This window comes from Centruroides vittatus, unplaced genomic scaffold (assembly GCF_030686945.1).
Source record: "Centruroides vittatus isolate TY-2023 unplaced genomic scaffold, ASM3068694v2 contig_2672, whole genome shotgun sequence".
NCBI lineage: Eukaryota > Metazoa > Arthropoda > Arachnida > Scorpiones > Buthidae > Centruroides > Centruroides vittatus.
Window position 1 is genome coordinate 67,431 of NW_027121702.1, and position 16,298 is coordinate 83,728.

At 29.1% G+C, this 16,298-nt stretch overlaps 1 protein-coding gene across 2 annotated transcripts; it reads right to left on the reverse strand.

The window, feature by feature from the left end:
• Positions 1-529: 529 nt before the first annotated feature.
• Positions 530-13,696, reverse strand: LOC136971658 (endothelial differentiation-related factor 1-like). 2 transcript variants are annotated; one of them, XM_067266127.1, is made up of 5 exons: positions 13,493-13,696; positions 8,569-8,620; positions 8,339-8,499; positions 5,133-5,226; positions 530-699 (listed from the first exon to the last, which is right to left on the reverse strand). In XM_067266127.1, the coding sequence occupies exons 1-5, from the start codon at positions 13,511-13,513 to the stop codon at positions 680-682; spliced, it is 348 nt and encodes a 115-aa protein (XP_067122228.1). In that variant the 5' UTR covers positions 13,514-13,696; the 3' UTR covers positions 530-679. The 2 variants fall into 2 exon arrangements, with proteins under 2 accessions (XP_067122228.1, XP_067122227.1); XM_067266126.1 differs by having other exon boundaries at positions 13,490-13,528.
• Positions 13,697-16,298: the final 2,602 nt, after the last annotated feature.

Here is a 16,298-nt window from a genome sequence, read left to right on the forward strand (position 1 = left end):
GTGGTGAAAATCGGGAAAACTCCACGTGGCCAGCCCGTTCTGGTGAGGTGCGAAACCACAACCGAACTCCGAGTGTTTACAAAACACTGCTTGGCTACTAATGAGCCACTTTTCCTCTGTTATATAAGCTATAACAGCCGGGAAAATAAAATACGTTGAACGAGAACGCTCTAAGCGAACTGTCCATATAACGTCTGATACCGACTTTCTCCAAAACTATTATTCTAAAAATGTGGGATGATGTACTAAAATCAATTCGTAATTAACAAACCGGTTAAAACTAGAATCCGCAAACTGAAAGCTCATTTAAACGAGGATTTAGTAAATGCTAAGTTTTAATATTTATCCACATTTCTTAAAACGAAAGAATTGCAGATAAATGTAAAATGAGTAAATAAAAACTGATAAATAAATTTAAATACTAGTCGAAATATTTCATGCTCGCAACATTCCTATAATAAATTTCGAGATTAAATTTTTCTTTCCTTATCTAACTTGACGGATATTCTGACGCACTGAACAGCTACCATTTCTGAAGTATGCACTTGGTTCACACACATTTATTATACTTATAAAACTAGAAGAGTGACTATTTTATCCATAAAATGGAATACAAATGTTTCTATTGCTTCTTTAAACCAACTTTTTCCATAACAGACGTCGTAGGTGGAATCGTAGTTTATCCATGTAAATTCTGTTCTGTAAGCAAATTGTAGAAAAAAATTATGTTCATTTATTCGATATTCATTCAGTTATTATTTATTACACATTTATGTAATATTGTATTATGTATTATTGTAAATATATAATTCTGATTTACAATAATTAATAATACTTAATTACAATTAATGGATAGTTATCAAAGCTATGTTAATTATCACACATCAACTTAAAAATTCTATATTTAAGAAGTTTTTTAAAAATATATATTCTACAGTTTTGTATAATATAAAATAAATTTCACTTTTCAATTGCTTAAATACTATATCATATGGCCAAATTCAACAATTTTAAGGATTTCAGATTTGCAAAATTTGAGTGTACAACAAAAAAATTAACAACTACATTAACTTATAAACTGGGTGCCAGATTTACTAGAGCATCACAAATAACTTTGTTATATTAAATATCTCACTGAATTTACAATGAAAAATATATACATTGACAAAAGTTTTTGATCCTAGCTGGATCTTCATCAGGTCAAATGACATTCTAAAATTAGAATGCTTAGAAAAACAAGATATAAAAGTTTAAAATATTACAGAACTTTTACAGTAAAGTGTAATATTAAACAAAAGATGATAAGTATGTAAACAAATTTTTCAATCAACATTTGCAAAAAATTAAATTATTAAAATTTTCAATATGTCAAAAAATGATAATTGCCTCATTATAGCAAATTAAATGATAATGTATTATCCCAGTTATTGTAAAAGCATTGCCAGATGTATTTGTTTAAATTTTTTTCCTCTTTGAAGTTTATGTGCCTTTAATTTCAGATTTGTGAATCTCCAACACTGCCAGAGTTCTGAGGTGGTTAGTATGCTGGGATCGCCTGATTATGTTTGATTTGCATTTTTTAAATCTATATGTGCATCATTTTCTGAGGTGTAAACAGACAAGACAGCAGTGTGTTTTCTGTGATATATTCTTGTAGTCTCTTATTGATAGTGTTTGGTGGAGCCAATATATTCTAGGTCTTTTTTAATCTATTGTCCTTCATCTGGTGCCCTGTGCTTATCAGTCTTGTGTTTAACTCAACTCTATAGTGGGAAAGATAAGACTGACAAATGCAATCTCCTCTTTTCTGTTTATGCCTCAGAAAATGATGTACTCATATATCTTGAAAATTTAAATATAATCAGGCAATCCCAGCATACAAACCACCTCAGAACTCTGGCAGTGTTGGAGATTCACAAATCTGAAATTAAAGGTATGTGCATAAACTTCAAGAGGAAAAAAGTTTGTCATACATCTGGCAATGCTTTTACAATAAACTGGGATAATACATTATAGTTTAATTTGCTCTAATGATGCAATTATCATTTTTTGACATATTGAAAATGTCAATAATTTTTAATTTTTTGCAAATGTTGATTAAAAAATTTCTTAACATACTTATCATCTTTTGTTTAATATTACACTTTACTGTAAAAGTTCTGTAATATTTTAAACTTTTATATCTTGTTCTTCTAAGCATTCTAATTTTAGAATGTTATTTGACCTGATGAAGATCCAGTTGATTTCAAAAACTTTTTGTCAACATTATATATAATGTCAAACGTTTTCATTGTTATATTAAATATATCACTAGATTTGTTTTCAGTTATTTGTGGTGATCTAGTAAAAAGTTAATTTTCCAATATGGAAATGAATTCCAAAGATTTATTCTTTATAAGATGAAAACTGGATTTATATTAGTGATGCCATGAACAGTGATTTTGCCGAATACCAAATATTCAGTGTACGAATGTTCGGCAAAATATGTGTACATTTTGCAGGTGACAGGTTACGACCTGTCTCATTGCAGTGGGTGTGGTAGCGATGCCACAGGCACATTTGTTTCATTTGCAAGTAGATTGTATCACAACACGCATTATTTGTTCATTGTTACATCAAATTGTGTTACTAACAGTCTTTATTACTAAAATATATCACTGTTTCTTCATCAAAAGCTTTACAAAATTTCACCATTTAATAAAAAATCACTTATTTGGGAATATTATGAGATTTGTAGTGAAGATAATAAACTGGTGTGTTTTTGCTGTGTAACAAGACCTCGTGTGGTGAAAAAGGAAAAAAAGCAAGTAAGTAAAATCTTATTACGTATTAATTAAGTGAAACAATTTTAGTAATATTTAGTATTTAGTGCTTGTAATTTTTTATTTTTTTGCCAGTACTTTATTTCACACACAGTATTTCGTTGATAAACTTGATATAAATAAGTCCTATTTTTAAATATAGATTTTATTTATTATCTTTGAAATTCAGAGGCTTAAGTGAAGCCAGAATAATACAAGTTTAAGCTAGTACTGTTTGGAAATTCCCTTCTTTGATGTCAGATTTTTCATTGTTTAATTATTGTTTGCTTTTTTGTTTACAGCCACAACTTCTTTAAAAAACCACCTTAAAAGCAAACATACTGAGCAGTATGCTACATTAACTGTTACTCCCTCGGCAAGTGGCAGCAAAAACGATGGTACTCTTACTTCTACCGATTCCAAGATACTGGCAGTACCAGGTACGTCAGAAAAGAAACAGTTAACTCTGAAGGAAACAACTGAAAGGAAATTGTTATGGGATATTAATGATCTGAAATCAATAAAATATCATTATTTAATCGGTGAAATGATTGCCTTAGACAATGAACCATCATCACTTGTTGAACGAGTCGGCTTTAAAAAGCTTATAGAAAAGGCAGTACCTCATTACAAAATACCTGGTCGCACTTACATGACCAAGAAAATTATTCCTGAAATATATAATAAAATTTGCTCTAAAAGTGAAGCTAGTATTTCGCGAGCAACAGCAGTATCAGTGACATCTGATATGTGGACATGTCAGCACAATAACCAGAGTTTCTTGAGTTTCACTGTGCATTGGATATCGCCAGAGTTTATCCTTGAACATGGCGTTTTAGCGATGAAGCTGTTTGCTGGCTCACATACAGGTACCAATATCACAAAAGAACTCAATGCTATTGCAGAAAGATGGAATATTCTTCATAGCAAGATCCGTTTACTTGTCCATGACAGTGGAGATAATATGATAAAAGGTATACGAGAGGCAGAATATGATTCTGCCAATTGTTTTATTCATTCAATGCAACGAGCTGTCGAGGAATCACTAAAGTCTCAAACGGAAATAACACAGATGGTAGTTGCTGCAAGATGAATTGTTACCCATTTTAACCACTCTGGTATAGCACAAAAAAAGCTGAAATGCAGTCACCAAGAACTTAACTTGCCAAACCACCAACTAGTACAAGATGTAAGCACACGTTGGAATTCTACATATTATTTAATGGAGCGATTATTAAAACAAAAGTGAGCTGTTTCTTTGTACATAACTGATCATGAATCTTTAAACAATTTAACACCTTCTCAGTGGGAGCTAATGGAACAATGTATCAAACTGCTCAAACCATTCAAAGAAACTACGAAAATAACCAGCTCAGGTATTTCCTGCATCTCTGAAGTGATTCCACATGTTGTCACATTGTTGAAATACCTGGGGAAGGAAGAGACTGCAGATAGAACACCAAATTTATTGAGAATGAGATCTTCACTACAAATTGAGCTTGAAACACAGTTCAACTTTGATGAGAATGACAAATATCTGGTTGCCACTTTTCTTGACCTGCATTTCAAAACCAGTTTCCTGGTTTAGTTCAAATGCAAAGAGCAAAACAAAAAATTCTTTTAGAAGCTCTGAAAATTAGTTGTGATGAGTCTACTAGTACCAATGACGATTCTTCTCCACTTTGTAAGAAAAGAAATATCAATGAAAATGATAAAACCATTGAAATACATGACAGTTTCTGGAACTGCTTTGAGGAAGTCGCTACAGAAAATATGCAAAATGATGAGGATGTGGAGAAGAAAAGTGCTATGGCAAATGAGATTTATTTTTATATAAAAACTGTTCGTCTAGATCGGATGGCAGACCTTTACAAGTGGTGGTTAGCAAACGCAAAACAGTATCCAAGCCTGACAGAATTCGCTAAGATTTATCTATCGTTTCCCGGCAGTAGTGTGTATAGTGAGAGGCTATTTTCAGAAGCAGGTATAGTTTATGAGAAAAAGCACAATCATTTGCTATCAACAAATGCTGAAAACATTGTTTTCATTCATCACAACTTACCACTGATAGATTTTAAGTATTAAATGTAATAATTTGTGATTAAAATAAATACATTTTTGAGTAATATGGGCGTATTTTTTTCATGATTTGGTATTCAGTCGAATAGTATGCAACATTCAGCCAGATACTGAATATTAAAAAAAGTAGCCAAATAGTCCGAATACTGAATAGTAGCCAAATATTTGTGGCATCATTAATTTATACCACTACATACTGTAAGCAAATAAAAACAGAAAATTAGCAGAATGTTTAAGAAAAAGTTTTCTTACCAATGATTCTTTCAATTTTGGTCAGTATTTGTTGATTTGGTACTGCTCTTCCAGCTTCATAATCATTAATCACTTGAGGCTTTTCGTTAATCTTCTAAAAAATAAAATCAATATGTGTGTTGGTAACTTGTTAGGTTAGATTTCCTGAACAGCAAAATATGTAATATAAATACAGTTGAATTTGCTTAATTTGAACCTATTATTCTAAGTTCTTAAATTCAAATTTAAATACTAAAATAACTATTTATTTATTTAATAAATACAGTTAATTCAAACTTTTAATATAAAAATAAAAAAATTATTAAAAGCAATGGAGTCAGAATTTTTCAATCTTGCATAATTGTACTATCAAAGAATACACAAAAATTTAAATTTTCTTTCTTTTCTGACTTATAGAGGGTTAAAAAATAATTTAACTCTAAACCATTTGTTAAAAGAAAAGAAAGAAAATTTAAATTTTCGTGTACTCTTTGATAGTACACTTACGTAAGGTTTTAATGTAAATAGTGGATAATTCAATGCTAGCATTAATATTTCAATATAAATATAATTTATATTGAAAGGAGAAAGTAGCATGTGATCTGTGTGTCTGTGCACGTGCGCATGCATGCACGCTTGTGTGCTCATGTGCTTATAAACTATATGCATTTTAAGGACTCTGAAATGAATGGATCCAGTCAACTCCTTGGACATTGTGAAACATATGACACTTTTAACTATTTTAATGAAATTTGAGTCTAAGTTATTGATTATTATTATGTCTAAATAAAGTACAAGCGTATACTATAGCTTATTCTTTCTGTGATTATGTGGCAATATATCATCAATTCAGTTTCAGCTGAAACATACGAAATGACAATATTTCATTATTTTGAAAAATGTATATTTGAATTTGGTGATATTTTATTGCTATTCATTGCCTGTAAGTTATATACATATATATATATGTATTTATTTATTAATTTATTATTTTTTTAATTTTTCAATTTATTTTTTATTTATTTATTTTTAAAACAAAGAGAACACGTGCACCAGTCAATTTTTTCTGTAGTCATTTTATTGTTTTATAATTTCAGTATTTACCACTTATTACCTGCAGGTTAAATATAAATAAATAAATAAATAAATAAATATATATATATATATATATATATATATATATTCTTAGTTATTTATTATTTTTCTTATTTTTGTTCTAGTTTTGTTTTACTTAATTATTTTCTCAAACAAATAAAACATATTTCACTAATTGATTTTCTTTGTGTAGTGTGTTGTATTGTTCTAGTTTCAGCATTTTTCACTTACTGCCTAAAGAGTTTATTGAAGAGAGAGAGAAAACTATTGATAGTATACATGGACTGTTTCATATAAGTAATATTGTTCATGAAAAAATAAATTTGCATAAATCTTATATTATCATGTACTGTACATAACATTATTCGTCTTTGTGTTGGCTTGGTGCCAAAAACAAATAAAATCAAACAATTTTATTTGTTGTCAAAGTAAAGTAATTTATATCATCAAAAATTTAGGTCATAATTTAACATTTTTTTTTTGTAAGTAATTTTTACTCCAAATGATTATTCACTATTGTGCCAAAAACTACATAAAGTAATAAATATATGTGATTATTTTTGTATCTCTATGATAAAAATTTGATTTTTGGTGAATTTTTAAAATAAAATATGTAGAGTGACCTTGAATGATTGCAGTTTGGATCAGTGTATTGAAGGGTAAAGTACAACTGACAACTGACCATGTCGAGTAAAAGGGTTAAAAATCAAAGTGATTAAATCAGTGAAAAAAGTAGAGAAAAATAGAATAGTTGCAAAGAATATAGAATATGAACTTAGGGAACACTAGTTTAATTTTTGAAATGGACAAATTGAATATTTGATAATTTGAAATTTTTTTCATTCCCCTGGTTCAAATTAAAAGTCCATATATCAAAATATATACATGAATAACAAAATTCATTTATAGAACCAGATAAAAATAAAACATTTTATAAAAATAGCTAAATATTAAAAAAAAAATACAGTAAAACCTTCCAAAGTGAAAACTTGTCTAAACAAATAAATTCTTTGAAACAGAGCAATTTCTATGTTAAATTCTACTATAAGCTGAAAACTTATCCAATGCAGAAACAGGAGAAGGTGCTGGATACAAAGAATGTAACTTAATCTGGATGAAGTAGAAAATTAAAATTCCACTTGTACATAAACATAAAATTGTATCCAGGTATGTCTGTCATTGCAGTGCGTGACAAACTGTATTGTGAGAATGATTTTGAGCTTTGTCAAAGAAATGCAAGTCATATGACAACGAAACATACCAACATAGGATCTTTATTATATTAGTCCATTGAATTAATGAGACAAAAACCAAAAATTTTCAAGAATTGAATGAGTTTCCAAAAATTGAGTTTGAGAACAAGCAACATATATAATTCATGAAAACAATAAGAATAAGGTAACATAGTACTATCAATTTGCCTTATATGGAATACTTAGTTACTAACTAATACTGAGTATTCAAAAATAACTTGATTAACATGTGGATAATTACAGAATTGAATTCAACAGTTAGAGTATTAAAATTCATCAAGAAGTTAGGTCACAAAATAACATGATCTCGGAGGAGAATCGAAAACGTTTGTTGGACGTTAATTTTTCATCTTGGGTACAGGAAACTTAAAGGCTTAAGAAGATATATTTGATTTTACATGTACTGGTATGAGGATTGTTTCTAAATAACATGGTCTATATATATATTACTGTAATGCAATTAGAATTTTTGACAGCAGAGCAAGACACTAGTTTTTGAACTGAAATAGGCTTGTTTGCTGTTAAGCAAGCTAAGTTCCACATCCAAGAAGTATTCAAATACTAGCACAAGTTCTTGGAGAAATTTTTGAAATTGGATATTTCTAAATTCTTGCATTTGAATGTGCACATCTTTAGTTGAAATCACTTTGGATTAAGACTAATAATAAAAATTTTATGTATGTGATAGTGATTTTACTATAAAAAAGAAACATAGCTGTGTGACATTTATCTGGCGTAGTCATAGATAAAAAAAAACCACTAAAAACCTGTTCAAAAACAGAAACCCACTAAACTGAATGCTCAGTACCGTGCAATTCCAATTTACACAGGTTTTAGTATATAAGTAAATTAATTAAGAGTAAATTTATTAAAACTAACCGTAGCCAACTCTTTCTGTGTTAGATTTTTTTTTTGCCGTCCTTGCTGAATCAATCTCCCAATTTCCAATCCAACAGTATCATGATGGAGCTGTTCTGTTTCTCTGTCTAGCTTTGCAGTATTCATACTTGTTTGATGTTGTTTATTTGTAGCTGCATTATCTATGAATTAAAGATAGTTTCTTATATATAATTGTAATAATTGTTTAATTATAAAAGACAAAACCATACATTTTTTAGTAGTTTCAATGGCCAACCCTTGTCTTTGTGCTGCATTAATAGCCTGAAAAAGTAAATAATCATTTCATTAAGAAAATTTAAATAAAAGTGATATAGGAATAATAATTTTTATATAATCTTTTAAATAGTTTAGAGAAATAAAATTAAAGGCAATTATAATAAACACAGTCTTCTTAAAAAGTTGGAAATATCTTGTGATATATTCTCTAATTCAAGTAGAAAAATCTTTTAAAATACATAGAATGGTCTCAAAATTCAAAGCTGCTAAATATATTACTGCATATATACAGGGGATGCAAAATAAATAATGAGACACATTTATAAAGCAAAAACAAAGACCTTGACAATTATGACTATTATGCTGTACAGGTAACCCCCGTATAACACGGCACTTCTATAGCATGGATTCACTCTAACACGGTTCGGGAATTAGGTAAAACACTCATAGAGTACAACATGAAATGTAATAAAAACTGTTACCAGCTGATGATGCTCATGCTGAGATGCCTGCCTGCATCCGGCATTTCAACTTGTGAATAATAAATCCGATTTAAAGAAGGATTTAACGGCATATTTTTAATTTTTGGAACCTAACCCCCCTTTTCGCACTAGTTCTTTGTTTCGTATAACACGGATTCGCATAACAAGGCAATTTTTTGGAATGTAACTCCCGTGTTATACGGGGTTACCTGTATTTAAGATTGGTTCCCTACCTACCCATTGACAGGATGGTTTCATTTATTGTTGGACTGGACATGTGCAGTATCAAACAGGAAGAGACATGTGCAAGGCAGACCAGTCTAAAATGATGTTTTCTAACTTGTAGTGGTGATTTTGGCTGGAAATTGAGATTGCAAGGGAATTCCTAGCAAAACAGTGTTCAGTCGCTTGTAAAAGTTTTTGGAGCATCTACTTTACGGTACAGTACCATCAAGTAGGTAAAAGCATTCAGAGACAGTCATCAAAAAGCAGATGATGAACATTAGCCTAGGAATCCCCACAATATTACAACAAAACAAACTGCCAAATATAGAAAATACCCTGAAAGCCATGACCACATTGTTAGAGAATGATCACAGGTGGCCAATTCATGACCTAGGTTGTGAGAACAATTTGTATCACACCACCATCCTGTACATTCTGAGGGATAAATTGTGAATGCAAAAAATTACATTTTGTTGGCTTCCATTACTTTGAAATACTTTGAATGAAATCTAGAAATTGCAGCATTATGAGGTGGCATGTCTCCATTTAAAGAGTTATCAGTGTAAAGAGCTGATGTAGTTATACTGTAATTATGGTATGTGAAACATGAGCTCAATCCTATAAACTGCAATTGAAATGCCAGTCCACTGAATGATGACATTACAACTTCCCATTACGAAAGAAATTCTAGCAGAACCTACTAATACCAAGGCTATGAACACTGCCATGTATGATTGTGAAAGTATTATCCTAATGCATAAAGTGCCACCAGGGCAATCTGAATGCACATTGCTACACCCATTTTTTGAAACACCATCTATGACCAGTACTGCATAAGAAACTACACCACTTCCTGAAGAATCCCCCCCATCATTTTCCATGACAATGTCCATTGCCATGTGTCAACCATAGTGAAGGATCTGCTCGATAAATGTGGTTGGGAAGTGTTGGATCACCCTGCATTCTTTCCAGACATGAGTGCATGCAATTTTGATTTATTCCCTATGATGTAGAATTAATTTAAAGACCATCCAGGACATTATACAGGACATTATAGACTGTTCCATAGCAACTATCGACAAGAAGTGGATTGCTAATGGCAATGACCAACTTCCCATCCATGAAAATGGGTGGTTTAAAGTGCAGGTGATTCACCAAAGAATTATAAACTATGAACAGCTGTATTTCTGTTCTGTTTCATGTAATTAATCAGTGATTATAATATATTTTCCAACCCTTGTATAATTTTGTTTTTTTGAAAAGTTTACTACAAACAATTAAAGAATGAGTTTGAAGAGTCTATATCACTGAGAATCTAATATATACACTGTTCTAACAATATATAATTTCAGTAAAATTGTATGTATAAAATTAATTTTCATTATGTATTTTAAAGACAATAAGTTTCACAACTAAATAATTTATAATTATTAAGATACAACAACTTTCAATAAACTTTATCTGTAGTGATGACAAACTAATTTATAAATGCATAGTGAAAAATAAAGTTCATTTCAATTTAAAACAGAAAAATCTTTTTACAAAGAATTCTTACTGAGTTTCATAAAGTTTTTACCAATCTTTAGTGGCCATCTCAGATTCTAGTTCAAAAAAACCCTCAAAATACAAATGTAATGAAATGTAGTAATACTACAGATTATAAATAAATATTTAACTATTAGCATAATTAACAGTAAATGATACAAAAATAAAATTAAAAGTCTAAAAAATTATTTGAAAGTATGTTAGAAAGCACTTTATATTTCTGCAATTAAAACAGAAATATACATGCTTCTAATGCTTGGACTTTTAATTTTGTATTTATATATTACTTCTTGTTGATTTACCTTTATTTATATCAATGATTAAATATTTAAATTTGATTTCTACTACCAAATGCTTATATCCCATTGCAATTGTTTTAAATTCATTTTGTTTCAGAATCTGAAAGTGACCATTAAAAATGAATGAAAACATCAGTGTTTTTTTTAAATACGAAAAAAATTCTTATTGAATTTCAAAATAAAATTTCATGTGGTTTGGATTGTTTAAACAACAGATGACAATCAATTAAACTAAGTTTATTTCTTTAAAATTTAAACTACAGTACAGTATATCACATATTTACTATTAAAAATTTATTAAAAGAAATATTTTCAATCTACAGCTATCTTCACTTTTATACTTAAAGATATCTTCTTAAATTATGCATTTAATATCAACAAACAAAGTATCATATACAGTTTGATTTTAAAAGTTCTGTACATGTCATAATAAGTAACTAAAATAATAGATATTTTAAATATACTGAAATGATTTAGACTTAAATAAAGCAACTACAGTATTATAATTAAGTTTGATTACTTCTTTGCAAATAGTATTTTATTTTAGTAATATTGAAAAGTTGGGAAACAAAAATCATTAACTTTACCCAATGTTTTAGATTATTAGTTTATTTTAGGATGTAACAAGCATCTCAATTTCAGAATACAGAAATAAGCAACTTTTGCATTTTTGAAAGTATCCTTCCATTTATAACTCTATTTATTTAACTATTTAAATTAATATAGGAGCTAGAAAAAATTCACAAATTTGTTGATTTTTTTTCTATTCATTCACATCAAAATATTGCTCTTTTGAATGGTTTAGTTATCGAATTTTTTAAATAAAAAAGGAATCAAATGATACAGTTTCAGATTTTTTGAAGTTTAACAACCATATTTACTGGATTGCATGCCAACTTTTTCTTTAATTTTTCATGGTTCAAAAAATGTCCCTTGGCTTAGAATCAGTATCAAGTGAAGATGAATCTGAGTCATCCAATGTCAGCAACTGAACAATTAAATGGTGTAAAATTTATTCCTCAGGCCTGATTAATAAATTCTCATTTTCTATTTATTTTTGTTTCCAATTTTCTGGAGTCAGCTTATAATCAAATAAATATGGTAATATCATCTGTTCTTGAACTGTATATTTTTAATAACCTGTTCTCTATTTCTCTTGACAATTATAATTTACTTTATATTATATAAATATGCATTAGTATGTACATATTTTTTTCTTTTTTTTGTTAAAGATAAAATTTTCATTGCACAAAATCTTAAAATTTGAAAAACAATAAATTTTTAAAATATTGCATTAACAGCTGTTCTTATGCAGTAAATTTTTATAGTTGTCATTTATGTTAACAATTATCAGTACATTAAAGATTTATAAAGATTTTTGTTGCTTTAAAACACCAAGTAATATATTGCAGAGAATAATTTTTATTGTTAATGTAAGACTTTTTGGTTAATGGGACACCAGTTGATATGTACAGCAATGGGTAAGAATTAAACTCTGAATGAGGAGTTTCATACCACCCCAGAATTGTTGACCCTTCACATGATATTTGTCTTCGAAGGTCAGTTTTTAACATGTATCAGTCTACCGCATATTCTACATGCAAAGCATGCAGATATGTGCCTCAGTGCCTGTGTGGGGGCAAACCCCCACACCATCTAAAATTATATAACATCAAATACTCCAGTCATGTGGGCTACTCAAAGCTGGCACAGTGGCGCGGGTTAAATTTTTAAATGCAATAGTCTTTTGCGATGGACTTCTGGCATCTCGTTAACCAAAAAGTACTGTTAATGTTTTTATTACACAGTTTTTATACACTCTTTAATAAGTAATTTTTCATAACATCAATCACTATTTTATATGAATAACTATTAGGTAACATTACATTACTTTAAATAGACAATCCTTTTCATTCCAAGAAATTTTTTGGATCCAAAAATTGCATGTAAGTATGAGTATCTGGAAACTATTTAGTATAGCGTGAGAATATGACTTTCAAAGGGGCAGTACCTTCTGGTCGTCGAATCTTTGGGATTCGCTCATGGTCGTTTAGGATAAATATTATATTAAAATTAAGAAAGACAACAAGATTGTAGAATCTTGGCCTTGTCAGGATTCTTGACACCAGCCTACATATAGTGTAAGGCATGCCAATGAGTATTTAGATAATTCTTTCGAGTGAGAGGGACCATAGGTAACTAATAAGATTTTAGCATGGCACTGAATTCAGAAACGAGACTATTATTAACAAACAAGATTTAATAAAAACAAACCAATAAAACACAAATATATACTGAGAGAATATTAAACCTTAACTTATTCGTGAGAGAGAGAAAGAGAGTTTACCGATATCAAAACATACTACCTCAACTTGTATGACTTGCATAGACTCTTTGCTGGTGACAAAGTGTTGATGCGGTGGGACAAACTGTGGTGGAGGTTCAGTGAGGAGGATGAAGATCTTGGCAGGAACTTATAGCACACAAGTTAAATATGTGGACGAGAGATTCTTATGGCAGACGACCGTCTTCTATGGACATATCAATGCTGTTGAACTGCGTGTCGTCTATATACTTTTTGTGAACTGCTCCAAATGGCGGGAAATTCGCTCTTTTTATCCCGAATTCTGACCAATAGCAAATCTCGATTTCAGAGTGCTAATGGGATGTACAGTGACATGCAGAGGGAGTAAATATGCAGATGGTGGTCAGAATTGTAGATAAAGTCTTGTCGGAAAGGAAGTTGATTTCCCTTTTCTTGAAAAACGATGAATGTAACTTCCCTTTTCGTAAACAATATTTAAGAAATAATGTAATTTCTCATAAAAATTAATTTAATAAATCCCAATTCTCACAATAGCATATCTTTATTTTCTGTAATATCATGCCAATCATCATCATTTGCAGATGTATTTCAGTTTCACTCTCAGTAACTTCTGTTTATTTGTTATTATTTATTATATAATTACAACTTACTTTCGCATTGTTATGTGTCATTATCATCACTTCAAATTGTTTCTATGTTGTTCAAAATCAGACTCATCTTCACTTTCAGTACTTTAAAAATGTTGAAAAGGTTCTCTTTGTTCATCCATAAAAAATAATAATAATTTATTACTATTATTATTATTAACTTACATGTCAGAATACTCGCTAATTCTGATAACATTAAGTGAGTATAAACAATATCCATAATAACAATAAGTGGATTTTACTGTATTTATAAAATATAAGTAATGAATAAGTTACTAGAAGAACTTCATAAAAAGTAAGATATTTCAATATTGACTGTAAATTTGCATACAGTAAAACCTCAATTCATGAAATAATTCAGGCAAAGGGTTTTCTGTTAAAGCCAAAATTGACAAATTAGTTAATTTAACTGTTTTTACTTATGAGATATGTTTGTGTAATTAAAATTATGCATGTATGAGAAGTTATTTCCACAGAAAAGTTTTCTATATGTATTATTGCTTATGTACACTTCACAGTTTTGAGACTGTAATAAAAAAAATATACAATCTAAATCAAAATAAACATTTTTTTGAATGTTCTTAATGGGCAATGTCTCTTGGATTTGAAAAAACCTGTTAATTTAAATCACATATAAAAAGCATTTTAACAGTGTTAATTTTCATATTATGACAAACAGACTAGAAATTTTATCTGTTAAATCTAGTTTTTACTGTAATTAAAAAATATTAACATGCTTGAATTTAAAATAGAAAATTGATAAAAAGCAATATTCTCAAAATGCATCTTTTCATTGAAATAGAATGTTGCAAACTATATCATCAATAAACAGATCAATGTACAATTTGTAAAGCATTTATTACAGAGTAATATGTGTTTTGCTATGTTGTGTGTCCCCAACAGAAAACAACGAAATGTATTTGTCAGGATGCTGTCTTAAACAATAAGAATACATTGTGAAACAAACTGTTTTCAAACAATTAAAACTTATTTGTATTCATTTATAGATAAAATAATTTCCATAAGAATCAGTATTATAAAATAGTTTTATAAAATTTAGTTTTAGGGAGAGGTACACTAAAATAATATCGATGTTATTCTTTTCTCATACATATAATTGAATTAATAATTTAAAAAACTATATACTCTATTCAGAAATTTGTTTACTTTGAATCAATAAACTTTTTCAATTAATAAATATGAGTTTTATCGCAACTTCAAATTGAAAGTATTCATTCTGGTAATCATGAAATTTCATTTGTTAAATTCTGATATTCATGGTTAAATAATACTACTTTATTATAATGATAGGAAAATGAATGTATAACTCATTTGATAAATCAGGAATGAAGATATCATAGTCACATTATATAATACTTATATTAGGAGTTTATTTTATTAATTTGATAAGAATGTTAAGTACTTAAATCATTTAATGAAAAATATATCTTTGTATATAAATTAGGTTTTGGATGCTGCAAAAACTTATATATAATAATTTTGTATATAAAAATCAGTTCTTTGTTCATAAATAGAATTTATTGGATATAAGATTACCTACTCCTACTATATACCATATTTTCTTGCTTAAAGCCTGGGGTTCAAATAAACTCCTGGAAATAAAGGTGCAGTTAAAAATAAACCCTGGGTTGAAAAGTATGAGAAACATGTTAAACTACTGTACTGAATACGGTAATGTAGTTTAGAGTAACAGATAAGGAGTTTAACTAAAATTCTACCTCTTGAATTTTTCTAGAGTTGGACAAAACCTTCTGTTCCAAGTACAACAACTCAATACTGGATATGTAAACAAAAACTACTCACAATGTCAACCCAAAATCCAGCAATTAAATTAGCCAGGTACCACACCTACAGCTTGGCATGTACAGTTCTAAATGTAGAATTTTTTTGTAGAATCCTAACATTCCATATGAAGATGTCTACTGGAAGGTAGGTGAAAATGTTTGTGCAATTTTTTAATTGCTGGATTTTGGGTTGACATTGTGAGTAGTTTGTTTTCTATTCTAAGATTCATGGAAACATTTTTTAAAATAAAATTCTAAATATTGTTAAATACTGAGTATGGGAAAGTCAAAATCAAGCTTATCAGCTGAAGAATAATTAGAAAATTGCTGGTTCAAGCTAACCATCCCTTTCCAAAAGATGAGGAGTTTGAACTAGATGGTAGTCAAGATCTTG

Bases quoted from the DNA above. Each gene is read 5' to 3' on its own strand.
- LOC136971658 (XM_067266126.1), bottom strand. From the start codon at position 13,513: ATGCAAGTCATACAAGTTGAGGTA. The intron at 8,621-13,489 runs GTATGTTTTGAT...TTACTTTTTCAG, and splicing joins AAGTCATACAAGTTGAGGTA to GCTATTAATGCAGCACAAAG. The intron at 8,500-8,568 runs GTATGGTTTTGT...TTTAATTCATAG, and splicing joins CATTGAAACTACTAAAAAAT to ATAATGCAGCTACAAATAAA.